Source organism: Mustelus asterias, chromosome 16 (genome assembly GCF_964213995.1).
Source record: "Mustelus asterias chromosome 16, sMusAst1.hap1.1, whole genome shotgun sequence".
NCBI lineage: Eukaryota > Metazoa > Chordata > Chondrichthyes > Carcharhiniformes > Triakidae > Mustelus > Mustelus asterias.
The window spans coordinates 93,977,488-94,005,020 of record NC_135816.1 but is presented as its reverse complement, the minus strand read 5'-3'; the positions used below and the strand labels follow the sequence as shown (position 1 = coordinate 94,005,020).

General features: G+C 47.1%; 1 protein-coding gene across 1 annotated transcript in view; it reads right to left on the bottom strand.

Annotated features, from left to right (window-relative positions):
- Positions 1–915: 915 nt before the first annotated feature.
- Positions 916–27,533, bottom strand: part of LOC144505399 (NACHT, LRR and PYD domains-containing protein 3-like) — a 95,884-nt gene continuing 69,266 nt past the window's right edge. Inside the window, exons 4-8 of the mRNA XM_078231511.1 lie at positions 6,461–6,622; positions 4,575–6,273; positions 2,390–2,476; positions 1,987–2,178; positions 916–1,114 (exon numbers count right to left, since the gene is read on the bottom strand). Coding sequence (XP_078087637.1) covers positions 1,030–1,114; positions 1,987–2,178; positions 2,390–2,476; positions 4,575–6,273; positions 6,461–6,622 — 2,225 coding nt within the window. The 3' untranslated portion in view covers positions 916–1,029. The remainder of the gene's footprint in view (positions 1,115–1,986; positions 2,179–2,389; positions 2,477–4,574; positions 6,274–6,460; positions 6,623–27,533) is intronic.

Here is a 27,533-nt window from a genome sequence, read left to right as displayed (position 1 = left end):
TGAGTGCTTTCTTGCATCTGAATCAGAAGGATCAGGAATCCGTCACCGGGCACAGAAAACCGGACGTCAAATGTCACTTTAAATACTGTGTAACATCCTGTACTTAGATATCTTGGCAACAGTGTATTCATTGTCATCGCTTCTGAGTGAATACATCAAACCAGCAGTTATGATATGGAATAAATTGCTTAAGTAATCAGCAGATCAAGGATGCGCTTCGTACATCGAGCTTTGATTAAGCTTAATTAATCTTACCGTGGGGCGGCACGGTAGCACAGTGGTTAGCACTGCTGCTTCACAGCTCCAGGGACCTGGGTTCGATTCCCGGCTTGGGTCACTGTCTGTGTGGAGTTTGCACATTCTCCTCGTGTCTGTGTGGGTTTCCTCCGGGTGCTCCGGTTTCCTCCCACAGTCCAAAGATGTGCGGGTTAGGTTGATTGGCCATGCTAAAATTGTCCCTTAGTGTCCTGGGATGCGTGGACTAGCGGGTAAAATATGTAGGGATATGGGGGTGGGATTGTTGTCGGTGCAGACTCGATGGGCCGAATGGCCTCTTTCTGTACTGTAGGGTTTCTATGATAATTGGCAGAGGACAGGGTAGATGAAGTATGGCGGAAATGGTGTTGCAAATGAGAAGCAATCGATATCTCAGAGCAACGTGTAGCCATTACTGTATTTGTTTCCTGAACATCGAGGCCACAGCTTGTAAAATGTGTGCACCATAATGAAATGGAAGAAAAAAATAACAAATACTGTTCTTCTGAATGCCAGAGCACAAGGCTTTGAGCCATGAAATGGTGACAGAGAGGATATGATAGGGGAGATTCCGCATCTGTTACCTTACGTTGTTATTTTCTTTTTCCAACAGCACGTCGCGATATTTTGTTCATACATAGATCTGATTCGATAGGTTTTCAATCAAAAATTTAATCGAAACCGTTACGAAGTTACAAAACGACTCCAATGATTATGTATTTCCGAAAAAAAAAATCAGCAATGGTGATATCATTCACAAAACGACGACAAGCATTATGCAATAACAGTCAATTTATCCGAAAGATGGTGTTGTTTCAAAGTGTTCTGTCCTGCAGCCGAGAATTGATTGTGTGTCAACCTGAAAAAAAGTAATCAAGAATTTGTTAAACATTCAGCGGCACGGTAGCACAGTGGTTCGCATTGCTGCTTCACAGCTCCAGGGTCCCAGGTTCGATTCCCGTCTCGGGTCACTGTCTGTGTGGAGTTTGCACATTCTCCTCGTGTCTGCGTGGGTTTACTCCGGGTGCTCCGGTTTCCTCCCACAGTCCAAAGATGTGCGGGTTAGGTTGATTGGGCAGGTTAAAAAAAATTGCCCCTTAGAGTCCTGGGTTGGTTAGAGGGATTAGCGGGTAAGTATGTGAGGGTAGGGCCTGGGTGGGATTGTGGTCGGTGCAGACTCGATGGGCCGAATGGCCTCCTTCTGCACTGTAGGGGTTCTACGATTCGACTTTTGTATCGATTACTTAAAGCAAGCGTTAAATGCAAACTTGCATATTTTCTTCGTTCTTAGTTTTTTTTTAAATCTCGCCTTTCAAATGGTATGTATGACAGTAGAGAGGCAAGTGTTTGCAATAATGGCTAACTTTCCTCCAAAAGAGTAGTTGGGAAGTTTGCTGTTACGCAGACTAATATCAATGATATATATGTCTGTTTGCTGGGGAGGGGGCTGGGAGGGTGTCGGTGGAATTTTTGGTTTTGGAACAGCGAAAACAAAGATAAAACAATTCTCAGTTGTCTTGCTCCGTTGCAACTCATAGCATTGACGCACAAGTACAAAACATTTAAAATTTGTTCTGTGACAATATCGTTTTAGTACTCTTGCCAGCGGCTTGCAGGAAATATTTTCTGCACAAATTAATTCATCAATTTCCAAAAAGAGGACCATCAACATTTGCCTGAAAACAATATATATTCAAATGCTGGAAAACAAACTATAAACACGGAACTCACTTGATTTCCTTCAGATTAGAGCAGTTTTCAATTAGCCTCTTCAATGCTGGAACAGATTTGTCAGTTAGACAGTTGGCCTGGTCTCCGGGCATATCATCGTTACTCAGATCTAATTCCCGCAATGAACCATTTTCACTGAGAGATGAAACCAGCATTTCCACGCAATCATCGGACAATTTGTTGGATTTCAACCTAATAAAAAAGGATAATATTAAGGTCACTACATAAACTGAATACCAATTTCAATTAATAGCTGTGAAGTCCCAAAATTATGAGAAATGAGAGGGAGTGAAGCTAAATCATTTCCATCCAAATGCAAATCCAAAATTGATATCTTATATACATCGTGAGTGTTATTGCTCACAATTGGATGAATAGTCGTTTGCATAATCGTGTTACTTACTCCAAACGTTGTATTTTGCAATCCATTTGCTTCAGAACTGCGGAGATCAAATTCAAACCCGAATCTCCCAGTTTGTTATCATTGAGTCTAAACATGAAAACAAAACGCAGTCAATAATTAGCATGGAACATTTCATCAGCATGAAGGCTAATATTCAACACGGGTAAATTAAGGGAACCAAATCGTGGCTCACACGTCTTTAATTCAACTTGCATCTAAGATCGTGGTCACGGTGCAGTACAGTGGTGATGATTACCGTATTTTTCACCTTAGAGTCTTTCAAATGCCCACGTCTGAGATGTAACAAACATCTTCGAACTATATTATGAAATGTGAGAAAGAACAGAAGATGTTTTGTGCATTTGCAATTTATTCTCTTTAGCCACAATATGATAACTTACCGTGGTAATCGCTGTGAAAAGTATACCTCTACCGTAATGAAGAATAATCCAAATATCCATCCCACTATACGAATTTTATTATCATTATTATTTCATGGGATATGTACATTCCCCGTATAAGCCGCATTTCACGTACAGACCTCTCCATAAGTTACCTTGAAAAAACGGCATTGACCATTTCTCTTTACACACAGAAACCCAAGTGTTGTAAGTTAACCAACTGTAATATTACGAAAGGAGTTCCACAAGTGAAGGAAGGGCATATGGTTCTGAGTCTTGTTCTTTTGAAGGAAGGGCATATGGTTCTGAACGGCGGGTGTTTTAGAGGGGAACTTGAACTCTTGTTGTCCTCGGAAGCCTATGTTACTCTTGAACTTCTTGCTGGAATTTCTCGTTGTTTGGGATATGTTTTAGAAAAGGAACAAATAATTCGCAACGAGCAGACAGTGCAAGTTTTATTTGAAAAACTTTGCTGCGACTGTTCATCTGTTTCACTGCGAGTGAACGCTTAATGTGGTAGATGAGGCATCAATCAGTAAGAACATGTTCGCTTTTTTGTGGTTAACGAGTGAAAATTGTCCAGAGAAGAGAAGCCTATTCCTGAAGACTCCAAAAAGTTTAATTTTTTTTAAATTCCCAGCGATTAACTCTCTTTATTTATTTGACTGTCTAATTTAAAATTCTGGTGATTGGTGCTCTCTGGTCATGGTGGGGTAAACATCAGCGATCAGTCTTTAAACGTAAAAACAAAATTTAACATTATCTCAAGTTGTGGACGGTAATTTCTTGCCAGTTGTGCGGTTCGAGGCGTCTTTTTTCACTTAGCAAACCAAGCGTCAATATATACCACATATCCAGAACTATGTGCATATGTCTACAGATTGTTCCTGTATCTGAGAAATACCGAGCGCGACAGTGCACTGGGCAATTAACAGCTCACATCCCAAATTCTATTTGGCTCAAGGAAAGTTAATTGATGAGGGAGGGCTCAGGAAATCATTGTAAGAAATAAATAAGCTGAGGTTCTGGGACTGACATAAATCCGAAAATATCAGCATTTGTGTTGGCTGCGCAGAAGGACATTTTCCCTCTCTTCACCATTGTGTTCAACCGTAATTGAACTCGCTTATTTATGCACACCCAGGATGTCCTAAAATGCACTCGATTCGGAAATGACGTTTCCAACATCTAAGCTAATCTTACTTAAAAAGGAAAGACAGCAAATTCACATTCTATCCAAACAGTCACTTTGATGCATTTTTTTCAAATTTTTGTATTTTGCGGTGCAGCGAATTTTACGACAGAATTAATTTCCGAACTGATTAAATAAATGCCATAATTTATGTCGCCATTTCACTGTTATCATTCTACTTTCCAGAAAAAATATATATTTTGTTGTTGTTATTTATAGAATTTGGAGCAACTGTTACTGCCCACCCCGAATTGCCGTTGAAATGATTGGTTTTGTTTAGGCCAGTTCAGGGGACGTTAAGGGTCAACTTCATTGATGTGGGTATGGCGTCACACGTCCGCCAGGACAAGTAAGGATGGTAGTTTTCCTTCATTAAAATGCATTAATAAATCAGGTGGGTTTAGTGATAATCTTAAATGGTTTTATAACTTTAACTCCAGTGTTTTACTGAATCTGAATTCAAATTACAATATGTGATTCGACCCCGGCGCCCTGGTCATTGCAGCTGGTTTTGAGTTTACTACCGCAATGAGAAGACTACTCGTCGACCTATTCACGTACGTGCTATAGTCTATCAAATATGACGAATTACCTGAGAATTTTGCATTTGGATAGCAACTGTTCTAGCTGCCGCATTGCATCAGCTTGAATATCACACGAACCGAGATTTAGCTCTTCAATCCGGTCAACTTTCATCAGTACAGATGACAAAACCAGGCAATCCGTATATGTAAGAGGACAATGTGTGATGTTTACGATGTTTGTGGGCGTTAATGCGACGGTCATCAGATTTGCGTCTCCGAACTCAAGCAAATAATGTAACATGGCTAGCAGCTTATTTTGCGCTTTGCCCTCCTCTAAATGCTGAACTTTATTTTTGACGTTTTCTTCGAGCCAGTCTGAAACATACGTTTGTGCCTCAGTGTTACATTTGATCAATTTGCTCTTAAGCTCATCCGTTGAATTTTTTGATGTGAGACCAACAAGAAAATTTGAAACTATCTGAAATCTGTCGTCCGGGCACAAGTTCCATTCCCTGAGCAATAGTATAACTTGATTTCCTGGTGTTAATTTAGTTTTAACAAGTGCAGCGGCGAAGTGTTGCAAAATGGAATGTGCGAATGTGTAGACAACACCATCCCGATCTTTGTCTGGAATCTCCATCATAAAGGTAAAAATAACATTGGAAAGTTTAAGTTTGTGGTAATTGAATTGGGATTTCTGATAAACAAAGCATTGGTTGCAAATTCCCTGGTAGGCCATTTCACCCAATTTCAACAAGGCATCGGTAGCGTATTGCCGATCACATCCGTGTCTGTCTAAAAGACTGGTGACATAACTGCTGAAGACTTTTGTACTGGTTATGCTGGACAAAGATCTCCACTCTACCCCTTGTGTGAGATGCGATGCAAATAAGGAAGAGAGGACTGAACAATACAGAGGGTTATAACACATGGTAGACAACAACTCATTCAGTCTAATGTACTCAGTTACCTCTGTTGCAAACTGTTCACCGCAATAGCATTGCTGAAAATATAGTTTAATTTGCTCAGAAGTAAATCCGCGGATTTCTACCGTTAGATTTATGCTTGCTTTTTCAAATAACTCCAGTTGCCACGGCCGAGTTGTAATCAATACTGAACAGCCTTTTAGCAACTCTCCTTGTACAAGGCGGCGCACGATCTCTGACACTTCACAATAGCTCTCGGGATGGAAGCCATGGGTTTGCTGATCTTTGCCACTGAGAAAATCAGTGAAATGGACTGTGTGCTCAAATCGGTTAAAGTCATCAAATATGAACAATAATTTTGTTGGTTCCTGCCATAAAAGCTCCAGCACATTTTCCAAGTAAGGGTAGGAATCCAAAATTAAGTTAGTAAGATTTGTTCTGACTGGTATGAAATTTAATTCCAAAAACTTAAAATGAAAAACAAATGCAAACTGCTTGTGAATTTTCCCTTGTGCCCATTCGCGGATCATCTTCTGTATGAGGGTGCTTTTTCCAATCCCTGCAGCACCAATTACCAATGTCGCCCAAGTCCGACTTGCATTACCAGAACTGCTGGAGAAAAGTTGATCATGTGTATATTCCTTAAGTATATTTTTACTTTGTAGCTCTTCACGCAACCTCCCTAGGGCCTTCACTTCACTTTCGACGACGGAACGATCACGTACTGGCGCAGCAATCATTATGTTAATGAAGATGTCGTCGAGGAGTTTTGCTCCAGTGATAATGTCGATCAGCCTCTTAGTCTTTTGTAAAATACGTCCTCTGTGCCTGAAGTGTGCCTCTTGGGATAAGAAAAATCTGATTAGCACAACGATACTGATGCAGTTATGTATATTTCATGGACCACACTATTTCATTGAAATTTAACACTGAATGAAAGAAAATAATCAACGACTGTTTATGTCAGACGAATCACTCCTCACTTCTGATGCGCTTCTGGGCTAGCTTACAAGAAAATATTACCTTACCTTTCACACATTTGAGAAACAGCACGGCATTCAGGGAAGGTGACATAGGGATTCTGGAGAGTTTGCCGTGAAGTTTGGAAAATAAAGAATGAGACTCATGACACAGATAAAGCACGTTTTCAATTTGTGCTGTGATTTTGCACTCGTCGCCGACATTTAATTCTACAATTAAAAATAACATTTTTTAGGTGTGCCAAGTAAGTCACTTCTGCGATTTTCTGCCTCATGGTGTAGCAAATCTAGGAAATTCACATCATTTTTTGTGAATATTTTAATAAAAAATTAAAGCTCAAGGACAGCAGACATTTGTGCCTCAGTCACTATCTTCTGTCGTAGGCAGGGACAAGCGTTATAAATGGTTATTTGAAATACAGATGAATAGAAGAGCAATCCTGAAGTATTTAACAAATAAATATTAACATTTTCAGAATAATTTTGGTAGTTGTGTTAACAAAAACAGAAATAATGGGGGCGATTCTCCCAAAAGTGCTGAATTGGCGTCAAAACTGTTCTGAATCCCGACTGTTCTGACAATTCAGCTTCTCACCCGAATCCCCTCACTCCGTGCAATGCAGAGTGCCCAGTCGTGAATATTATTAAATGCTCGGGGGGGGCGGGGCCAAACAGCCAGAAATCGGCGGGATGAGTGCAAACCCGCGCATCCGCAAATCGCTGGTAGATCGCGGAGACGACCTCCTTGCATCCAGATCACTGCCATCCAATCCCCAGACATATCGCTAGCCTCATGGCTGACCCCCACCACCCCCCACATACATCGCTGAGCATTTTGCTGCCTCCACCTCACCCCCCCCCCTCCCCACCCGCCCCCGCCGTCTCCACCCACACACAGGCATGGCTGCCTGCTCACCTCTTGCCCCCATGGATCCAGATAATGCGGGAACACAATTCCTCTATCCCATGAACATTCCACCCTCACTGCTGCCCAGCAGTGAAATAGCGTTATGCTGACCTGCACAACTCCAGCTTGTGATCATTCCCTCTCTTGAATGGGAGCCTTGAGTATTGCATCCTCCCTGGGCGCAGGAGCTAATCGATTAGGAGCCCTTTGTACTTCACCGCCCTCCTGCTCCCCCCTCCCTTCCTCGACACAGCAGCCGATTGAATGGCCGCCAATCAGCACACTGAGGGATGGATGACACTCAACTGAATGCAGCCTTCAAAACATCTCACAAGTATTTGTTGCCAACGGGCCCTTGACTAGTTGCACTCAATGCACCTGCACTCCCATAATAAGCCAGAGCTGTATATAAGCTGCAGTGAGGGAAACACAGCCGGTCACGCCACAAAGACGGCTGCTCATATACCGGCTGCCAGATCCTCGGAGGAAGACAAGGAGCACCTGCTAGATGCTGTGGAGGAGAGGCGTGATCGTCTCTCCCCTGGCCAGGGCTCCAACGCAAGGGATGCATCTGCCACGGCATCGTGGGAGCAGGTTGCAGAAATAGTGATTGCCAGTTGCCTGGCACTGCACTCTGGCAGGCAGTGCCGTAAAAAAATGAACAACATTCTATGAACAGCAAGGGTGACTGTGCATCCCGCTTGGAACAGCACACATGCTTGGCAAGAATCTCCAACCCTCCTTAGACACCTGAAGGCCATGCAACAAGTGACTCTTCCCCGAGGAACAGAGCCTAACCCCTTCGCCTCAGCCCTCAACGAGCACCCTTCAGTGGTGATCGCTTTCCCCAAAACTGATTGCACAATGCCGAGACACGGGCATGCATTGTGCACCATGCACTGCAATGTGTTAATGCTTGCTATCCACTTTATGTTCCCACAGGAAACAAAAATCCACCACACACGGGTGACAACACAGATTGCTGTTGGTGTGCCTGACCTACAGCAACGAATAACATGGAGGAGCATGCCATGCAGCTGACAGGGGTGATGGGCCATCCCGAATAGTCACCGACAGCCGGCTCGGCGTACAGCATGCAAGTGAGCAAAAGCACACCCTCAACGTCATGCTCTCAATAAGTGTGATGCTGCGTGGAGTGTTTTGCCTCCCTCTCCCTAATGTGTATTCTTTTTTCCAGCTCTGGACCCGGAGGAGGCTGCCCCTTCAGGTGTTGCCACCGCCCCCGCTGCTCTGGAGCAAACTGCCCACGACACCCTGGATGACACCTCGGAGGGAGGCACTGAGGAATCATCTGAGGGCAGCACTACTAAAGCGCCACCGCATGTACTACACATCCCACCAACACAGAGACGAACTCCACGCTGGGTAACATTCGTGTTGAGGCTTCTGGGTCGAGATCTGGTTAGCACATCACAGTTGCTGTGAGGCGAGGTGGGCACATCCGAGGTCTCGGGTGCACAAAAGTCTGCCGGTGGCCAGGAATCAGCTGTCACTAAGCCAGCTGCTGGCCCTTTGGGTTTGTTCCTCCCATGGCTGGTGAAGATGCATCAGGAAGCCCGGGGAGTTGTGGGATAGGTGCCAGCAACCATGGTGCGACTGCTGTTTAGGGGTGTCAAACAGAGTGCTGTTGCAGGAGGTGGTGCCAAAACTGCGTGAGACACAGGCCAACAACGCAAGGGTAGAGCCAGTGCAAAGTCTGGCTCAGCGTCTGTCCTCATGGGTTACAAGGTCCAGGCCATCCTGGAAACACTACGGACCAGAGGCGAGTGTGTTTCTGGCATCCAGAAGGCACAGCTTTCGATGGCCACGTGTGTCGGGGTCGTGTTTGAGACAGTGCTAGCCATGGCTGGGACTTTCGCTGTCATTTTTGAGACAGAGCAGGCCGTGGCTGTGAGCGTCGACAACTTAGCTCGGGCTCAGAGGGTTACAGCTGCGGGGCTCCAGAGCCTGGCTGTCTCACAGAGTGCATCTAGGCCTCCAGGATTGGCAGAGCCATCTGATGCCGGAGCTTCTGGCGCTCAGCCCAGCTACCAGGGCTTCCCGTGGAGTGCCCGTTGTGCCTCTGGGCACCTCAAAGGAGGAGAATGAGGAGCCCATGCCGGGGTGCTCCACCCAAGGAGATCCTGGGCGTCCCGAAACCTGCCAGTTCAACCATTTCTCACACCAGGACATTTCGGGCCAGCAAGATGAACAGGGTGGCACCGAAACAGTATCTTCCGCAAGTCAGCCGGGGCCCTCAAGGTCCCGGCCACCCAGTGGACTTCCTCCAACGGCATCACAGGCAAAGGGGCGTGCATCACAACTGGACACGTTCACCTCCTTTGTGCATCCTCGGGCAGCACCTAGGAGAAGCAGCAGAGAGCAAAACGAAAATTGCAGTTCACTAGAGGGCACGGGTGAAGGTCAGCATTAACTAGTTTTTGGCAATCATTTATGTTAAGAGCACAATAAACTGTTAGTTGCACATCATGCTGTGACTAATGCGACTCTGATTCTGTTCCCCCTCCATCCCCCACAGCACTGTGTTCCCGACTCCCAATTATAGAGGTGTTGTCTGCTGAGCCTTGCAGACTCAGCCACATGTTTCATAATGCCTGACCTACTTTCCCCAACATCCACCAAACCCTTAGTATAATTATACCTCCCCCCCCCGCCCCCCCCCCCCCCCCCGCCTTCTCTTGTTCAAAGAACATGTGTCCCCAACCCGTACAGCTACGTGGGCCAGGGTGGCAGCGTGCATTTGGGTCTAGGTAGGAGTCAGACTTGAATTGCAGCAAGGGCTAGGATCACAACAATGCATCGTCATCATCCTCCAGCCTTCAAAGATGACTCGCAACCATTGCCAGCCCTGGCACATTAGTAGGGTTGGATGTTTCTGGGGGAAAGGGTGGTGGGATGACATGAACAGGGGAAGGGCGAGGGTCCAGGTTGATTTGGATGGGGAAAAGTGGCTGCTCTTGATCCTGGGGTGTTGTGAACCTGTGTTGGTTGCACTCCCCTCACTGCACAGCAACAGCTAGGTGAAGTGGGCTGCAATCAAGGCGTCCCTTACTGCCCTTCTTGCTGGACTCCTGCCATTGCCGTCCGCAATCTTTACTCCAGCTGTTCATGTAGTGGGGCACCCAAGTCACTCCCTTGCTGCTGCTCCTCCTCCTCCTCATGCTCCAACTGATCTCCCTGCTGCTGGGCGATGTTTTGCAGAGTGCAGCAAACGATAATGATGCGTGAAGCACGCACAGTGTCATACTGGAGGGCCCTTCCAGAGTGGTCCAAGTAGCGCAACTGCATCTTCAGCAGGCCGATGCACCGCTCAACGATGGACCGAGTGGCTGCATGGGCCTTGTTGTAGCAGGTCACCACCTCAGTCTGGGGCCTCTGCACAGACGTCATCAGCCATGAACTTAGTGGGTAACTCTTGTCGCCTATTAACCATCCTAGGAGCCTGAGCTGTCTTCAAAGTGACCAGAGATATCCGACTGCCGGATCACAAAGTTGTCATGAACACTCCCTGGGTGGTGTGCATCGACCTGCTTGATCTTGAGCCGATGGTGACAGACAATTTATAGGTTCAGGGAGTGGAACCCCTTCCAATTCACAAATCAGTGCGGCCACAAGGCGATGTGCTTGCCATACACTGCACCATCATATCACATTTGGGATCCTGGCGATGAATGTGAAGCTGAGACCCGGGACTCCTGCTGTGCACAACCCGCATCAAAATTAACGAACCGACCTGCCTGGGCAGAAAAAGGGCATCTGTGACCTATCACACACATTTGTGCATGGAGTCCTGGGAGATACCAGCTAAGTCGCCACTGGGAGCCTAGAATGATCCGGCAGCAAAGAAATTGAGGGCTGCTGTCACCTTCACGTCCATGGGGAGCGCGTGGTCGGTGCTCCCCCGAGGTGTCAGGTGTGAGAGCACCTCCCAAATTTGATGCACCGTGGTCTTGGACAAGCGCAGCTGGCGATGTCTCATCTCCTCTGAGAGCACCTCGAAGGAACTGCGGCGCCTGTACCTCCTTGGCCTCAACACTCTCCACCTTCTGTGCACCGTCTTGGGAGCCTGCTCACCCTTACTGAGGGTCTGATGTTGGTTGCACTTGTGGTGGTCTCTCCACACCCGCCGCCTCCTTAGCCGTCGCCTTCTCTTCCTCCTCTGCTCTTGCTACCACCAGCATGGCCAGCTCCAGATCAAATAATAGAATAGAATGACGGATTATTATCATGGGCTGCATAGACGCAGCACCAGCCCAATCCCTCACTTGGGCCAGTTGTGGGAGCTGGCAATCCCACACAAGCCATCGTGCCATGCGTGGCCCGAGTAGGGTTGTGTGAGATTCCCATCCTGTCAAATGTTGGCACAGATTGTGCAGATCAGTGTGCAGACATGGACAATGTGCACCCTTGAGCCATTTCGATGTCTGCAACTGTCGCATCCGTTACAGGCAAGGGTGGCTATTCCGTGACACAGGGAAGGGACAGAGTGCAACTCAGCAGCAGGTGTGTGCCCTGTGACAGCAGATTCTTTGAAGGTCATGTCTGAACCTCTGCACCCCGGGTTGGAGCAGCAGCTGTTCCATCTGGTTTGGCCTCAGTAAGCACATGGCGCACTCTCCCCTGACCCCGAACACCAGCACTTAGTAGAGTCCCTGACCATATCCCGCAGAAAGACAATGCCACTACAAAGTGCTGTGGAGGGGGGCGGGGAAGCGGGAGCCCTCGAGGCTGCTTCCCACAATGTGCTTCAGCACGCCTTGTAGATGGGGGGTTGGTGGCGAGCGGGAGCCGTCAACACTGCCTCTCAAAGTCAGCTTCAGCGCTGCTTGGAAGGGGAGGTTGGGGGAAGCAGGAGCTCTCGAAGCTGCCTCCCATAGTACGTGGCAGCACTGCCCAAGATGAGGGGAGGGGTGGGGAATGAAGCGGGAGCACTCAAGGCTGCTTCGCACTGTGCTCTAAAGAGCTGCCCAAGGAAGAGGTTGAGTGGTGGACCGGGAGCCCTCGAGGATACTTCCCACAGTGCGCGACAGCGCTGCCCAGGAGTGGTGGTTGAGGAAGTGGGAGCCCTCGAGGCTGCTTCCCACAATGCTGGACAGCGCTGTTTCCGGGTTTTTTTGCGCGGGGGGGGGGGGAGGGGGGAGGGCATTGGGACTCTCTGACGGAAACTCAACCAGAGAGCCCTGAGGAAATAAAAGCCTCCCCCCTGTCGCTCCCCCCTCCCCCCGCCACGTATATCACTGGTTCATGGGCCAGCACGTGAAGGCAGTAGGAGGAAGGCCACGAGGCATCTCCAGGGCCTGCCAGCAACAGTCCCCGCTCTTCGTTAGTAACACTTGCTTCCTCACGCCAGTTCAAGGCTGCCAGGCCATTTTCCGACTTTTAAATTACCAGCTTGATTCGCGCAAATGAACCATCACGACAAAGAGGTGGGAGACGGAGACGTGGGCGGAGATTGTTGTGTGGCTTCCGACAATGGCTTGCAGAGGTATGTAAACTCATGCTAATCAGCGGCCCGTCGTTTTACAGCGGTTTCCATTCGGCGCCATTTTTGTCGGGCTGTGAGATGTGTGCGTGTCTTAAAAGCTGGCGGGGAACAAATGGCCGACAGGCGCATTTCCCGGCCGAACCCGCCCGAAAGATTGTGGGTCGCGATGGGCGAATCACGGACAGTATGTGAGTCCAATTTCTTCAATGTTGCTCGGTAATCGTGAAAATATCCATTTCTTTGTTTCAATAAGAATCGCTGAATGGACAAAAAGATTCGAGTCCAGATTGCTCGAAACATATCCCTGGCCCAAGGGCAAAGGAAATCTTGTTGATTTTCTATTACAGGAGATTGTACGAATTGATAATTGAGCAATACGAATCACTGATCGGATTTATCTGAGCACAGCTTTTAGTTTTGCACCAAATTATTTCCGATGACCCTGATATTATCAGCACTTTGTGTTCGAGACGAAATTGACATCTTTGTGACGTGAGGTTTCGCCCTTTTTTTAATCGTAGTCTAAACAAAAATCATCAGAATTAATTTATATCTATTATTGTAACCGGCAGTCCGTAAAGGATGTAACTGTTAGAGTGCAGACTTCACTGTGGCACAGTGGTTAGCATTTCTGCCTCACAACTTCAGGGACCTGGGTTCGATTCTCGCTTGGGTGACTGTCTGCGTGGAGTCTGCACATTATTCCCATGGATGCGTGGGTTTCCTTTAGTTGCTCCGTTTCCTTCCACAGTCCAAAAATGTGCGGGTTAAGTGCATTGGACATGCTAAATTGCGCCTTCGTGTCCCGGGATGCGTCGGTTAAGGGGATTTGCGGGATAAAAATGTGTGGATAGGGCGTAGGTGAGATTGTTGTGGGCCAGGCTCGATGGACAGAATGGCCTCCTTCTGCACTGTAAGGATTCTGTTATTCTATGAGATCTAATACCACATAGTGTGTTTGCACACATGATCCAGAAGGAAGCATGAATTACAGTTGTGAGACAATAAACAACAGGGCACTGTTATTCTAATAGGTGCATGATGCATGTGATTTTCTTGTATTTTAAAGTGTATAATTCTTCCAAAAATGTTTTTTTAAAATATGTTAGTAAGTTTCAACAAAAATGCCGAAATTATTAAGAGATGTTTAATTAATTGGCCTCGATTGCGCTGTTTTAAAAAGCATTGGGCACTCGACAAATATTAAGCAATAACCGACCATTACACAACACTAATTCCTAACCGTAAGAAAACATTAAGCAAGTTATTTGGACACTTACCCCGAACACAATTGGCCATTTCTGGAGTCAATTCATTACATATTAATTCCATGTGGACTTTCGAACCTGTTAACATATATTTTCAGACATTTAAGTTGAAAGTCAAGCAATACATTGAATACAATATTTAAATGCACACAAATCCTTCGGATAGTCACCTTTCTCGCTTATTTCTGGCAATATATTTCTCAGTTCTGGATTGTTAACCTGCATTTTTGCAAATGTGTCCCACATAGTTGTTCGTCCTTGTGTTCCTCTTTCTAGTACAATATCGAAAATCATTTGGGATGCAGAATGTGTACGTTCATTTCCAGCCAGATTGCAGATTTTCTAAAATAACAAAATGTTGGCTTATAGACAGTCTAGTAGATTTGGTTTGCTTTAGTTGTAAAAAACTAGCAGAATAACACAACAGTTTTTCTCTGCATACTGGCTAAGTGAAAAACATAATTCGCATTGTTGAAAAAAGTCGACTTACCCAAGGTCTTAAAATATGCTCAGAGTTACAAATCTTCACCCGTTTCAGTACTGATTATTTACATTTTCCAAAGACAGAACCTCGAATATGTTGGCTAACAACTGAAAGTAATCGTATAAATTCGCTTTTTCAAAGGCTTAATGGATGTTCTGGCGTCAGAAGCTACGTGAAGTGATGCAGACTGGTGACTAAAAATTCACAATGTCTTTGGTTTGATCAAACAAATTCATGTGAAAATATCAAACAAAAGCGGGATAGACTACCGTTCCACCAGTTTCACAGAAGGGAAGTGAATGCAAGAAGCATCCTATCGAGGGATCCGCGTTCTTCAGTGACTCTATTCGCTCCAAAAGTTTGATGTAAACGCCTGAATGCTTTGAAATAGAAGACTGTGAATTTCCGTTCGCAATGTTGCCGAAGGCGGGTTTTCGAGATTTGATATTTATATTTCATTTTACTGTCTCTTCTGGGATTGTACGCAATTGGTGAGGGCAAGATGTTTCTCTTTTTTTTCTCCCACTGATATGCAGGAGGGAAGAACATAAAACCGAGGAGCAGGAGTAGACAATGCATCCCCTCGAGTCTGCTCCACCATTCAATACGATCATGGGTGATCTTGCTTTGGGCTCAGGTCCATTTTTCTATCAGTTCCCCACAACCTTTTCACGCAATACTAGTTGAAAATATGTCATTTGCCTCAGTTAATTTACCCAATGCTCCAGCAGCCAACTCAATCTAAGGAAATGAACCCTACAATTCCGCATCATTTTGAGAGAAATATGTTTTCTTCTCATCACTGTGGTAAATCTGCTACATTTAATCATTAAAAAATGACCTTTTTTAAAGATTGCCCCAAACGAAGCAATCTCCGTCTAACTGGTGAAGATCCTTTAGCAGTTCAAACACGAAAATTTGATTTCCCTCATTATTGCAAACTCCAGAGCGAATAGACCTAAACGAAACAATCGGTGTAAATATGTGGACTTACGGGAATACGGCCTGGGAGGGATTGTGGTCAGTGCAGACTCGATGGGCCGAATGGCCTCCTTCTGCACTGTCGGGATTCTATGAAAGTCACACCCTTCATCACTGGAATCAATCTAGCGAACATCCTCTGAATTGCCTCTCTTGCAACTGTATCCTTCCACATGCAAGGAGACCAAGACTGCACAATAATCCAGGTGCGTTTCACTAATGCCTTGCGCACTTGTAGGAACACTTCCCATTTTCATATTCTATTCATTTAGCAGTAAATGCCATTTAACTGTCTTACTCCCTGCTGTAACTGCATACTAATTTACAGACATTTATGCACCAGGATACCCAGGTCCCTCTGCACAGAAACACTCAGTGGTTTCTTTCCAATTCGATATTAAATTGTGTTTCTATGTTTTCTGACCAAAGTGGATAACCAGAAACTTAACCACATTAAATTCCATCTCCCAAACTTTGGCCAACTCACCTAAACTACACATATCTATTTGTAAATTGTTTATTTATTGATCACAACTTACTATCTCAACTATTTTAATGTCCACGGCAATTTTAGCTATAATACCTTCTTTCCCTCCATCCAAGTTATTAACATAGATTTCAAATATTGGGGGCAAGTGTAACGAGCCCTGTGGAAACCTGCTAGTTGCATCTTCCTGACCTCAAATAAAGATCTATTTATCCCCATATTCTGCTTTCTGTTTGGGAACAAGTCCTCTATCCAAACTAATAAACTACACTTGAACATTATGTGATCCTACCTTGCATGTTCTCCTATTCTATGGCACCTTATCAAATAAAGAAGTACACATATACAACATCTCAAGATCCCCATCACGACCTTGTTGTTACATCTTTGAAGAACGCTGTTACATTAGTCAAACACGATTTGGCCTGCAGCAAAACATGCTGACTCTAATGGATTGCGTTTTGACTTTCCTCTTTCATCTGGTCACACTTACGCAGGCGCACTTATTCATTCCATCTTCCTCGCACAGACTCCTCTCTATCTCTGTCCATTGGCTGATGCACAACTCAATTACCTTCGCAATTCTCTCGATCTCTAACTAACACACTGTTTTATTATTGCGAAGTACCTTAGACATTACTTAAACTGCGTAAAATACTTCAAAAGGCAAATATTCTTAATGAAGTGCAAACATCTGGTCGTCAGTTGTCACACGGCTTTCTAAAGAACAATGATACTGGCGCCTGAGCATGACTTTGGACACATTTCCCTTTAAAATAACAACCAGCGCCACACTTAATAAAACGCAAAACAAAATACAAAAATAATCAAATGAAAGACACAACTGGGAACACAATATCGGTTACGTTCTTAATAGCAGTGTCCTGGATACATTAACGTGCAGAACAAGCTCGTCCACTATTTTCCTCCGTGCAGGAACGCATTTAAATCAGCAAGGTATTAATAAAAAACACATGAAAATCGAAGTGAACAATTCAGTAAATGCTTATATTTACAAAAATACGAGTTCTAAATGGCATGATGTATTCATGAGAAGCTGTGCTTCATTAATCTTGATTAAGTGACATTAAAGCGTCTGGGGACGATTCTCCCTCCCATCGCGACCTGCAACATTTCTCGTGGGTCCCGCTGGGAAATGCGCATGTCGGTCAATTCGCGGGTTCCCACGAATTCTACGACCCGCTCCCATCCCCCAACGGGAGAAAAGTGGCGCCGCCGGGAACCCGCAGGATTTGCATGACTTTACATATCTTAACATGCCATTATCAGGATCCATACGGCAATCTCCGTCCAAGTTTGCGTCTCCCACCTCTTTGGGACGCCAATTTGGCGCGAATCAGAAAAGGTATTTAAAAGTCATAAGCTGGTCTGGCAGCCTTGAGTTGGCGTGAGGAGGTACGTGCTGCTTGCGGAGAGCGGGGGATGTTGCAGGCAGGCCCAGAAGATCTCTGGTGGCCTTCCTCCTGCCTCCTTCAGGTGTTGGCCCATGGACCAGTGATATCTGGGGTGGGGGGTTGGGGTTGGCGGGTGGGGGGGGGGGGGGGGGGGGGGAGGCGGGGGTGGTGCTTCCATTTCATCACAGCTCGTTTGGGTGAGGTTTCTTCAGGGAGCTCCCCCGCCCCGCCGGCCCCCAACTCACCCCCCACCCCCCTCACCCTTGCAACGCTGCTGCGCAGTGTGGAAGGAAGCCTCAAGGGCTCCTCGCTCAGCCAACCCCTTCACGTAACTTTGTCTTGCGGGGTATGATGAGGGACTCGACTGAGTGTTGGTGTTACGGGTTGGGAGAGGAGAGTACCATGTGCTGACTGAAGCCGATCCAGGCCGGGGTGCAGAGATTCTGACATGGACTGCTTGGAATCTGCTATCTCTGGGCAAACATCTCGTTCTGATTTGCATTCTGTCCTGCCCTACGACATGGACCAACAACACATGCCCATAACTGATGCTGCAGTTGCACACATGGCAATGGTTCAAGAGTGCGCATTGTCCATGGCTACACACGGACCTTCAGAATTTGTGCCATCATTTGTCATGATGGGAATCTCACACAACCCGAATCAGGCCACGCATGGCAACATCGATTGTTTGGTGTTACCAGCTCCCACAAGTGGGGGTACTGGCCCATATGAGGAATTCGGGTTTTGCTGGGTAAATGCAGCAAATGAGATAATCCGTCATTCTATGCTGTTTTCAAACCCCACTTGATCTGGAGCTGACCATGTTGGTGGCCATGATGTGGAGATGCCGGCGTTGGACTTGGGTAAACAAAGTAAGAAGTTTATCAACAACAGGTTAAAGTCCAACAGATTTATTTGGTAGCAAAAGTCACACAAGCTTTCGGAGCTCCAAGCCCTTTCCGTTGGTGGCAGCAGGGGCGGAGGAGAAGTAGGCGGTGGCTCAGGAGGTGCTGGGCGTGGAGGGACCTCCGCAGGAGCAACCACCATCAGACCCTCAGGAAGGAGGGCAGGAGGCTGCCACTGAGGGCTGGAGGTGGTGGGCAGCCTCACAAGAAGGTGCAGAGAAGGCGGATGGTGCTGAGTTCAAGGAGGTACAGGCCTGAAATTCATTCGATGGCCCCCACGGTGGAGATGTGCTGTCGCCAGCTGCGGCTCTCCAAGACCGCGGTCCGACACATTTCTGAGGTACTTTCACACCTGATACCTCAGGGGTGGCACGGCCATCCGCTCACTGTGGACATGAAGGTTTAAAAGCTGCCCTGAATTTCTCTGCCTCCTGCTCATTCCAGGCACCCAGTGATGACCTAGCTGGGATCTCCCAGGCCTCTATGCACAGATGAGTGCCACAGGTCACAGATGCCCTGCATGCCCGGGCAGGACAGTTCATTAATTTTGATGTGGGTTATGCACAACTGCAGGCCCATACTCTTGGCTTCGCATCGATAACTGGGATCCCGAATGTGCAGGCTGCACTGGAGCTTGCAGGCTCCCAATGCAGGGCTGCACTGATTTGTGAACTGGAAGGAGTCCAACTCCCTGAGCTTCCAAATTATCCCGAACATCAATTGAAGATCATGCAGGTCGATGCACGGCACCGAGGGAGCATCCATGACAGCTTTGTGCTCTGGCAGCTGGACATCCCTTAGCTCTCTGAAGACCAACCCAGGTTCCCAGGATGGCTGCTGGGTGACAAGGGTTACCCGCCAAGGTCATGGCTGATGATACCTGTGTGGAGGCTCAAGACCGATCGGCCCTTCATTGAGCGGGGCATCGGCCTGCTGAAGATGCAGTTCCACTGCTTGGACTTTTCTAGGGGGGCCCTCCAGTATATCGCTGTGCGTGCATCACACATCATTATCATTTGCTGCACTCTTCGCAACATCGCCAAGCAGTGGGGAGATCAGCAGGAGCCGAAGGAGGAGGATCAGCGAGAGGGTGAGACGGACGCCCCACCATATGAAGAGCCAGGAGAAGGTGCGTGGGCGGGGTTGGTAGGTGTCCGGCACGGAAGGGCAGCGCAGGCCGCCTTGATTGGAGCTCGCTTCATGTAACTGGTGCTGTGTAGTGAGGTGGGGGGATGTATGAGGTGAGACAAACATACACCCACAGCACACCAGAAGCAAGTGCAGACGCTATTCCCCTCCAAATCGACCTGGCCCTCACTCCACCACATCACCCCTGTGGGTGGGACCTGGAGGGCCCTGGCTGACTTGTGGATGACACTATTCATCTCCCTGGCCCTGAGATGCCCCGGTGTGAGGAAGGGGGGAATTGGAAGGTCTCGGGACATCTGGCATCTCCAGGGTCAAAGACCCTTGCAAGGGCTCAAGCCCTTTCTCCTCCCTTGGGGTGTCCAGTGGCCCCGGAAGCACTCCATGGGACGCCAGGGTAGATGAACTGAGCTCCAGAAGATCCGGCGTCACCTGGTTCTGCCAGGACTGGAGGCCTAGATGCATCTGCCGCATGACCTGTGATGCCTCAGTCTTGGCCCTCTGGGCCAGGCTACGGAGCCCCTCTGCTATAGCATTCTGTGAGCGAGCCAGGCTCTGGAGCCCCTCAGCAGTAGCCCTCTGAGCCTTGGCTAAGTTGTCGAAACTAACAGCCAGGGTCTGCTGTATCCCCAGAATGCGAGCGAGAGTCCTAGCCATGGCCAGCGGTGTCTCCCACATGCCACCGTCACACAAGGCCATCGAACGCTGCGCCTCCTGTATGCCGGAAACCCACTCGTCCGTGGCCCAAAGTGTCTCTGGGATGGCCTGGACCCTATCACCCATGAGGACACACCCCTGAGCCAGACTTTCCACTGCGGTCATTACTCTTGCAATGTTGCCCTTGGTGCCATGATGTGTCGGCACCACCTCCTGCAACAACACTCAGTTTCAGATCCCTAAAGAGCCTTGCAGTCGCAGCATGGTTGCTGACAGCCCTTCCACAACTCCCGGGTTTCCTGATACATCCCCACCAACTTTGGGAGGAACAAACTCAGAAGCTCAGCAGCTGGCTTGGGGACAGCTGAATGCTGGCCTCCAGCAGACCTCCGCGTGCCCGAGCCCTCGGATGTGCCTGCCTCCACCCGAAGTGCATCAGCGGCTCTGATGTGCTCTCCAGTCGAGACCCAGAAACATCAACACTAAAGATAACCCTGTGATGACCGTCTCTGTGTTGGTGGGTTGTGTGGTTCATGATGCTGCTTCTTTTGTGGTGCTACCCTCGGAGGATTCCTCAGTACCTCCCTCTCATGTGTCATCTAGGGGGTGGTCGGCAGTTTGCTCCAGAACAGCAGGGGCGGCGGCAACACCTAAAGGGCCAGGTTCCTGTGGGTACAGAGCTGTAAAGAAGAACAAACATTCGGTAGAGGAAGGCACAACATTCCATGCACCATTGCGCTTACTTAAAGAAGGGCCGAGGTTGAGGCTGTTCTTCTACTCACTTGCATGCTGGACACCGACCTGGCTGTCAGTGATGAATCGGGATTGTCCATCACCCCCTGCCTGCTCCAGGGCACGCTCCTCCATGCTGGTCAGCTGCCACAGGTCAGGGACATCACCACCAGTCAGTGCCGTTTCCCGTGCATTGTGGATGTTCTTCTCCTGTGGGAACATAAGCTGGATAGGAAGCATCAATATATTGCATTGCATGGTGCGCAATGCATGCTTGTGTCTCAGGTGCTGTGCTGACAGTTTCGGGGAAAGTGGTCACCACTGAGGAATGCTCTTTGAGGGTTAAGGGGAAGGGATTAGATTCTGCTCCTGGGGGAATTGTCACTTGTTGCATGCCTTTCAGCTACCTAAGCAGGGTTGGAGATCTGTGCCAAGCATGTGCAGGGTTCCAAGTGGGATGCTCCCTCACCTTTGTTGCTTGCAGAAGGTTGCACTTTTTCTATTTGCGACACTGCCTGCCAGAGCGCAGTGCTAGGCTCCTGACATTCACTGCTCCTGCCTCCTCCCACAATGCTGTGGCAGATGCACTCCTTGGGTTAACATCCTGGCCGGGGAAGAGGCAATCACACCTCTCCTCCATGCCGTCTAACAGGTGGTCCTAGTCGGTCTCTAAAAATCTGGGAGCAGCTTTCCGCAGAGACATTTTTGTGGCAAGACTGGCTGCATTCCTGCAGTTTATATACAGATCTGGCTTATTAGGGGAGTTCATGGATAGTGAGTGTGGCTAGTCATGGGCCTCTTGGCAACAAATGCTTGAGAGAGATTTTGAAGGCTGCATTACGTTGAGTGTCATGCATCTCTTGGGATACTGATTGGCTGTCATCCAATAGTCTGCTGTGTCGGGAGTCGGGGTGGGGGGGGGTGCAATACTCAGGGCTCCAAATCGATTAGCTGGTGTGTCCTGGCCGGTGGGGGGAGTGGGGGTGGGGTTCCAATACACAAGGCTCCCATTCTAGAGAGGAATGATCACAAGCTGGGGTTGTGCATGTCAGCACAACGCTCGTTCGCTTCAGGGCAGCAGGGAGGAGAGTATGTTCAAGGGATGGAGGGATTGGCTACCAGCATTATCCGGATCCATTGAGGCATGAGGTGAGCGGGCAGCCATACCTGTGTGTGGAGGTAGGGGAGGGATGGGTGGGGAGAGCAGCGATGAGGCCAGCGATGTCTGTGGTGGTGGTGGGGGGTTGTGGCGCCAGTGATGAGGCCAGTGATTTCTATGGGGGCCAGCGATGTTTGTGAGGGGGTAGTGTGGGTCAGCAATGAGACCAGCGATGTCTAAGGGGGGGGGGAGGGAGGGGTGGGGGTGGTTTTGGGGACCTGCCATGAGGCCAGTGGTATCTGTGGGGGATGGGGGGAGGGGTTGTGGCGGCCAGCAATGAGGCCAGCGATGTCTGTGGGTGTTGGATGGTAGCGATCTGGATGCTGGGAGGTCTTTCCAGCGATCTCCCAGGGATGTGCGCATGCGCTGGTTCCCGCCCATCCCGCCGATTTCAAGTTCTATGGCGCAGAGAACCCGTCCCCCGGGTTTTTAATGAGATTCACGATTGTGACCCCTGAAGTGCACAGAGTGGGAAGATTCCAGTGTGAAGTTGAACTGACAAAACAATCGTGATCTCGTACAGTTTTCCCACCATTTCAGCACTGTTGGTAGAATCCCCCCCCCCCCCCTCTATCCGTGCCGCACATAATCCAGACCATTTTTAGAACAAATTCCTGCTGTTGCGGGAGCCGCAATGAGCTGTCTCCGGGCAGCAGTTTGGAAGTCTTGGCATACCATCCTCGGAAATAAAAATATAAAATAATGAAAAAAGAACTCCGGATTGAAATTTCTATTTACTGATTTTATTTCTGGATACAACCTCTAAATAATGATGCATTCTACGGGGAAACTGTTCTATTCATTGACCATCTCTGGACAAAATTCCTGAGCGTCGTCACGTTCTCGTGGTAAGAAGATCAACGTCCTTGAGCATTCCTCCAGCAAAATCCTCCACATACTTTAAATTATTCTGGGCTGTGTTCTCGAAATACTAAATATTCTTCTGGAAACAGCCTATAAATACAGAAGCATTTCACTGGGTGCAAATTGTTCCGGGTTGCATTCTGCAAATTCTAACAAATTATCGGGGACTACCACTGCTATACATTCTCGGTGGATAATTTCCAATCATTAGCCCATTTTGCTTGAAAGGGAATGTACATACCAGTACATTCTCTGGAATCAATCTCAAACTATTGAGGCATTCTCAGGAAAATGAAACCTAAGGCGCAACTCATTCTAATGGAAAGAATACGGAAACACTCACACATTCTCCTTGGATCGGCGATTTAAAAGTAGAACGCCCCAAACCTAGCATTCCCCCCGCTTCGCACTTGAAAGGTTCTCACACCAGTAGAAATATGCTATGCTAGATTTCCATAATAAGGCCCAAAATCCAGGGGAGCAGTCCTTTCCAATGGAGTGCTCAGATACTCTGGAGCCGCTGTCTTGGGAAGAATTTGGAAGTCGATTTTTGTGCCGGAGTAATTTGATAGTGGGGTCGCGTGTCGACATGGTCAAGCAACACGACTCTTGCATGCCATCTGGAGATTAGACTCCTCATTTGCTCCACGGTCTTCTTCCTTCAGGAGCCCATTTTGGTCACGTGGCAGGTTGAACCTGCGGGACGCCAAGAGCCTGCGGGTGACATTGTGGGGCATACGGCGCCCACTTTTCCGCTGTGACCTATCCTTCTTGTGTCTTCCTTCGGCAGAATTTTATAATTGCGCTTTTCTTAAAAACATAGAGCCCCGCCTAAACAATCGCTTTAGATTTCAGCAAAAATATAAAAAAAGTCATTTAACATCGTGGAATAAAAAGTCAGATCAGCATCTTCGGATTTGCTATTCTCCCCGCTGTAAGCGGACTCGACCAATCAACGAGAGATGTCTTTCTGCATTGCCTGTTGATAGTCTAAATCAATACACATGAGCAGATTCAGTGCCATCATGCTCTTACTGATGTCCCACAAAGACCGGATACGGGGGGAGACGGGTGTTTTGGTCGGATCGCTGTGCCCAACACGGTCTCTTACCTTGGAATTCCGTTTCTATCGAGAGAGATTTCCAACGTGTCTTTGAGGTACGTCCCTGATCGGAACCCTAAATTTCTGAACCATAGATTTTCAGTCCAATGTTTTCATTTAGCCGGCTTTTGCTGCGTAAGACTAATTTGATTTCAGTAACATTGTGAACGGAACGCAAAATTGAGATATTATGAAGGCAACAATATTATGGTCTCCTGAAATAAGGTTCTTGATGAAAAAAATCCTCAAAATATTCGGTTCCAATGCACATCAATGAATGGTTAATTATTTTACCGTGAAATGCATTCTAGTTATTAATTAATGTATGACTTCAATCATTGAGAACAAATAAGTTGATGTGTTGAATATCGCAGAAGAGCTTTTTGGGTAGCATTGCCCTGCACTTTCTGAATAACTGTTGAAATTAATACAATTTGAAAACAGCAGTAATCACTTGTCGACAAATCCTTGTTGATCTGGACATTGAAATGTAAAGTGAATATGGCTCCAATAGGTTCCACCGACAATATCACCTACCTTATGTTCTCTGTTGGTTAACACATTTGCATTTAAGAGCGATCGACTGAAGGCTTCCACATTTGTTTCCATTGCGTTGATCAATTCATTCCGGTAGACATCAGTAAGCATGCACAGTTCGATATCCGTGTATGTCGCCAACATTGGTAAGAATTTTGCAGTTGAATTACCTGTCAGCGTACAATCGACAACAGTTTCAAATGTCATACCCGCTATGAAACAACAACAAATGCTGTATAATGGTCCAGAATTTTGTTTTCTGATCTCTGGATTGCGGAAGGGCCATCACAATACACCACAACGCATGGAATCAGAGGAAGTGATTTGAGATGAGTAGAAAACTGGTTGGCAGACCAAACAAATGTTGGAATAAACGGGTCATTATACGACTGGGAGGCAGTGCGGAGTGGGGTAAGGCAGGGATCAGTGCTCGGACGCTAATTATTCACAATGCATATTAATCATTTAGATGAAGGAACTAAATACACTATCTCCAAATATGCAGCTGACAGAAACCGGGGTGGGCAGCTATGTTTTGCCGAGGGAGGGAGATGTTCAGCCTGATTTAAACAGTGATTGAGTGAGTAAATTAATGGCAGATGCTGTAAAATGTGGAGGTTATCCACTTTGCTGGAAAAAAAACAGGAAGAAAGATTATTATCTAAATGGTTATAATTTAAGAGAGGGACAAGTACAACGGGTCCTGGGTGTCCTTGTACCTTAGTCGCTGAAGATAAGTTTGGAGGTGCAACAGGCGATAAAGAAGACAAATAGTATTTGGTCATTCATAGCGTCAGGACTCGAGTGCCGTAGCAGGAATGCCGTGTTGCAATTATATAGGGCATTAGTGAGGCTAAAGCTAGAATATTGTATGCAGTTTTTGTTTTCTTTCTGAGAAAGGAAGGTCTTGCTATCGAGGGAGTGCAGAAAATGAGTAACAGACTGCTTCCTGAAATGGTCGGCCTGACGTCTGAGGAGAGATTGAGTTGGTCAGGATCATATTCGCTGGGGTTTCGAAGAAGAAATGGGGTGGGGGGAGGGGGGAATCTCACTGACATCTATAGAATCCTGACAGGACTAGAAAAATTAGATGCAGGACGGATGTTTCCGATGGGTCCAAAGGCAGTCCCATGTCGATAGATACCGTGTATACCTTTTAAGACTAAAATGAGGAGACATTCTTTTCACTCAGAAAGTGGTAAGCATGAGCACTTCCCTACCACAAAAGCCGTTGAGGCCAAAGCATTGCATGTTTTCAAGAAGAATTAGAGATCGCTCGTGGGGCAATGAGGATGAAAGGATGCGGCGAAAGTAGCATCAGGCTATGGATTTGGATAGTAAGCCATGACCATAATGAATTTGGACTAGACACGAAAGGCCAAATTACATACAACTGTTACTACTATCCATCTTTACATGTTTCAAAGGAGGATAGTCTGGTGCACATCAAAACAGCAGATATTTTGGACTCTCGTTGTAGAATAGTTAACTTGGAAAAAAAACAATAATAAAATAGAAATGTAACGTCTGTGTATTACAACCCCAACCCTGAGAGAAACACCTCAAATATATTGCCTTCTCTGAGCCACACAACTCCCAACCAACAACATCAACTATCTGAGTAAACATCCAGAGGCACCTTATATCCTCCAAGCCATGGTCTGCCCTCGCCAACACCCAATACTGGACTACATATTATAAGGGATAGGATTTATAGTTATTTGGAGAGTAATGAATTGAAAGGTGATAGTCAGCATGGTTTTGTGGCAGGTAGGTCGTGCCTTACTAACCTTATTGAGTTTTTGAGAAAGTGACCAAGGAGGTGGATGGGGGCAAGGCAGTGGACGTGGTATATATGGATTTTAGTAAGGCGTTTGATAAGGTTCACCATGGTAGGCTTCTGCAGAAAATGCAGATGTATGGGATTGGGGTGATCTAGGAAATTGGATCAGGAATTGGCTAGCGGATAGGAAACAGAGGGTGGTGGTTGATAGTAAATATTCATCATGGAGTGCGGTTACAAGTGGTGTACCTCAGGGATCTGTTTTGGGGCCACTGCTGTTTGTAATATTTATTAATGATCTGGATGAGGGTATAGTTGGGTGGATTAGCAAATTTGCTGATGACACCAAAGTCGGTGGTGTGGTAGACAGTGAGGAAGGGTGTCGTAGTCTGCAGGAAGACTTAGACAGGTTGCAAAGTTGGGCCGAGAGGTGGCGGATGGAGTTTAATGCGGAGAAGTGTGAGGTAATTCACTTTGGTAGGAATAACAGATGTGTTGAGTATAGGGCTAACGGGAGGACTTTGAATAGTGTGGAGGAGCAGAGGGATCTAGGTGTATGTGTGCATAGATCCCTGAAAGTTGGGAATCAAGTAGATAAGGTTGTTAAGAAGGCATATGGTGTCTTGGCGTTTATTGGTAGGGGGATTGAATTTAGGAGTCGTAGCGTTATGTTGCAACTGTACACAACTCTGGTGCGGCCGCACTTGGAGTACTGTGTGCAGTTCTGGTCCCCACATTACAGGAAGGATGTGGAGGCTTTGGAGAGGGTGCAGAGGAGGTTTACCAGGATGTTGCCTGGTATGGAGGGGAGATCCTATGAGGAGAGGCTGAGGGATTTGGGATTGTTTTCGCTGGAAAGGCGGCGGCTAAGAGGGGATCTTATTGAAACATATAAGATGATTAGAGGTTTAGATAGGGTGGATAGTGATAGCCTTTTTCCTCTGATGGAGAAATCCAGCACGAGGGGCATGGCTTTAAATTGAGGGGGGGTAGTTATAGAACCGATGTCAGGGGTAGGTTCTTTACCCAGAGGGTGGTGAGGGATTGGAATGCCCTGCCAGCCTCAGTAGTAAATGCGCCTAGTTTGGGGGCGTTAAGAGATCCGTAGATAGGTTCATGGACGAAAGAAATTGGTTTAGGTTGGAGGGTCACAGTTTTTTTTTTAACTGGTCGGTGCAACATCGT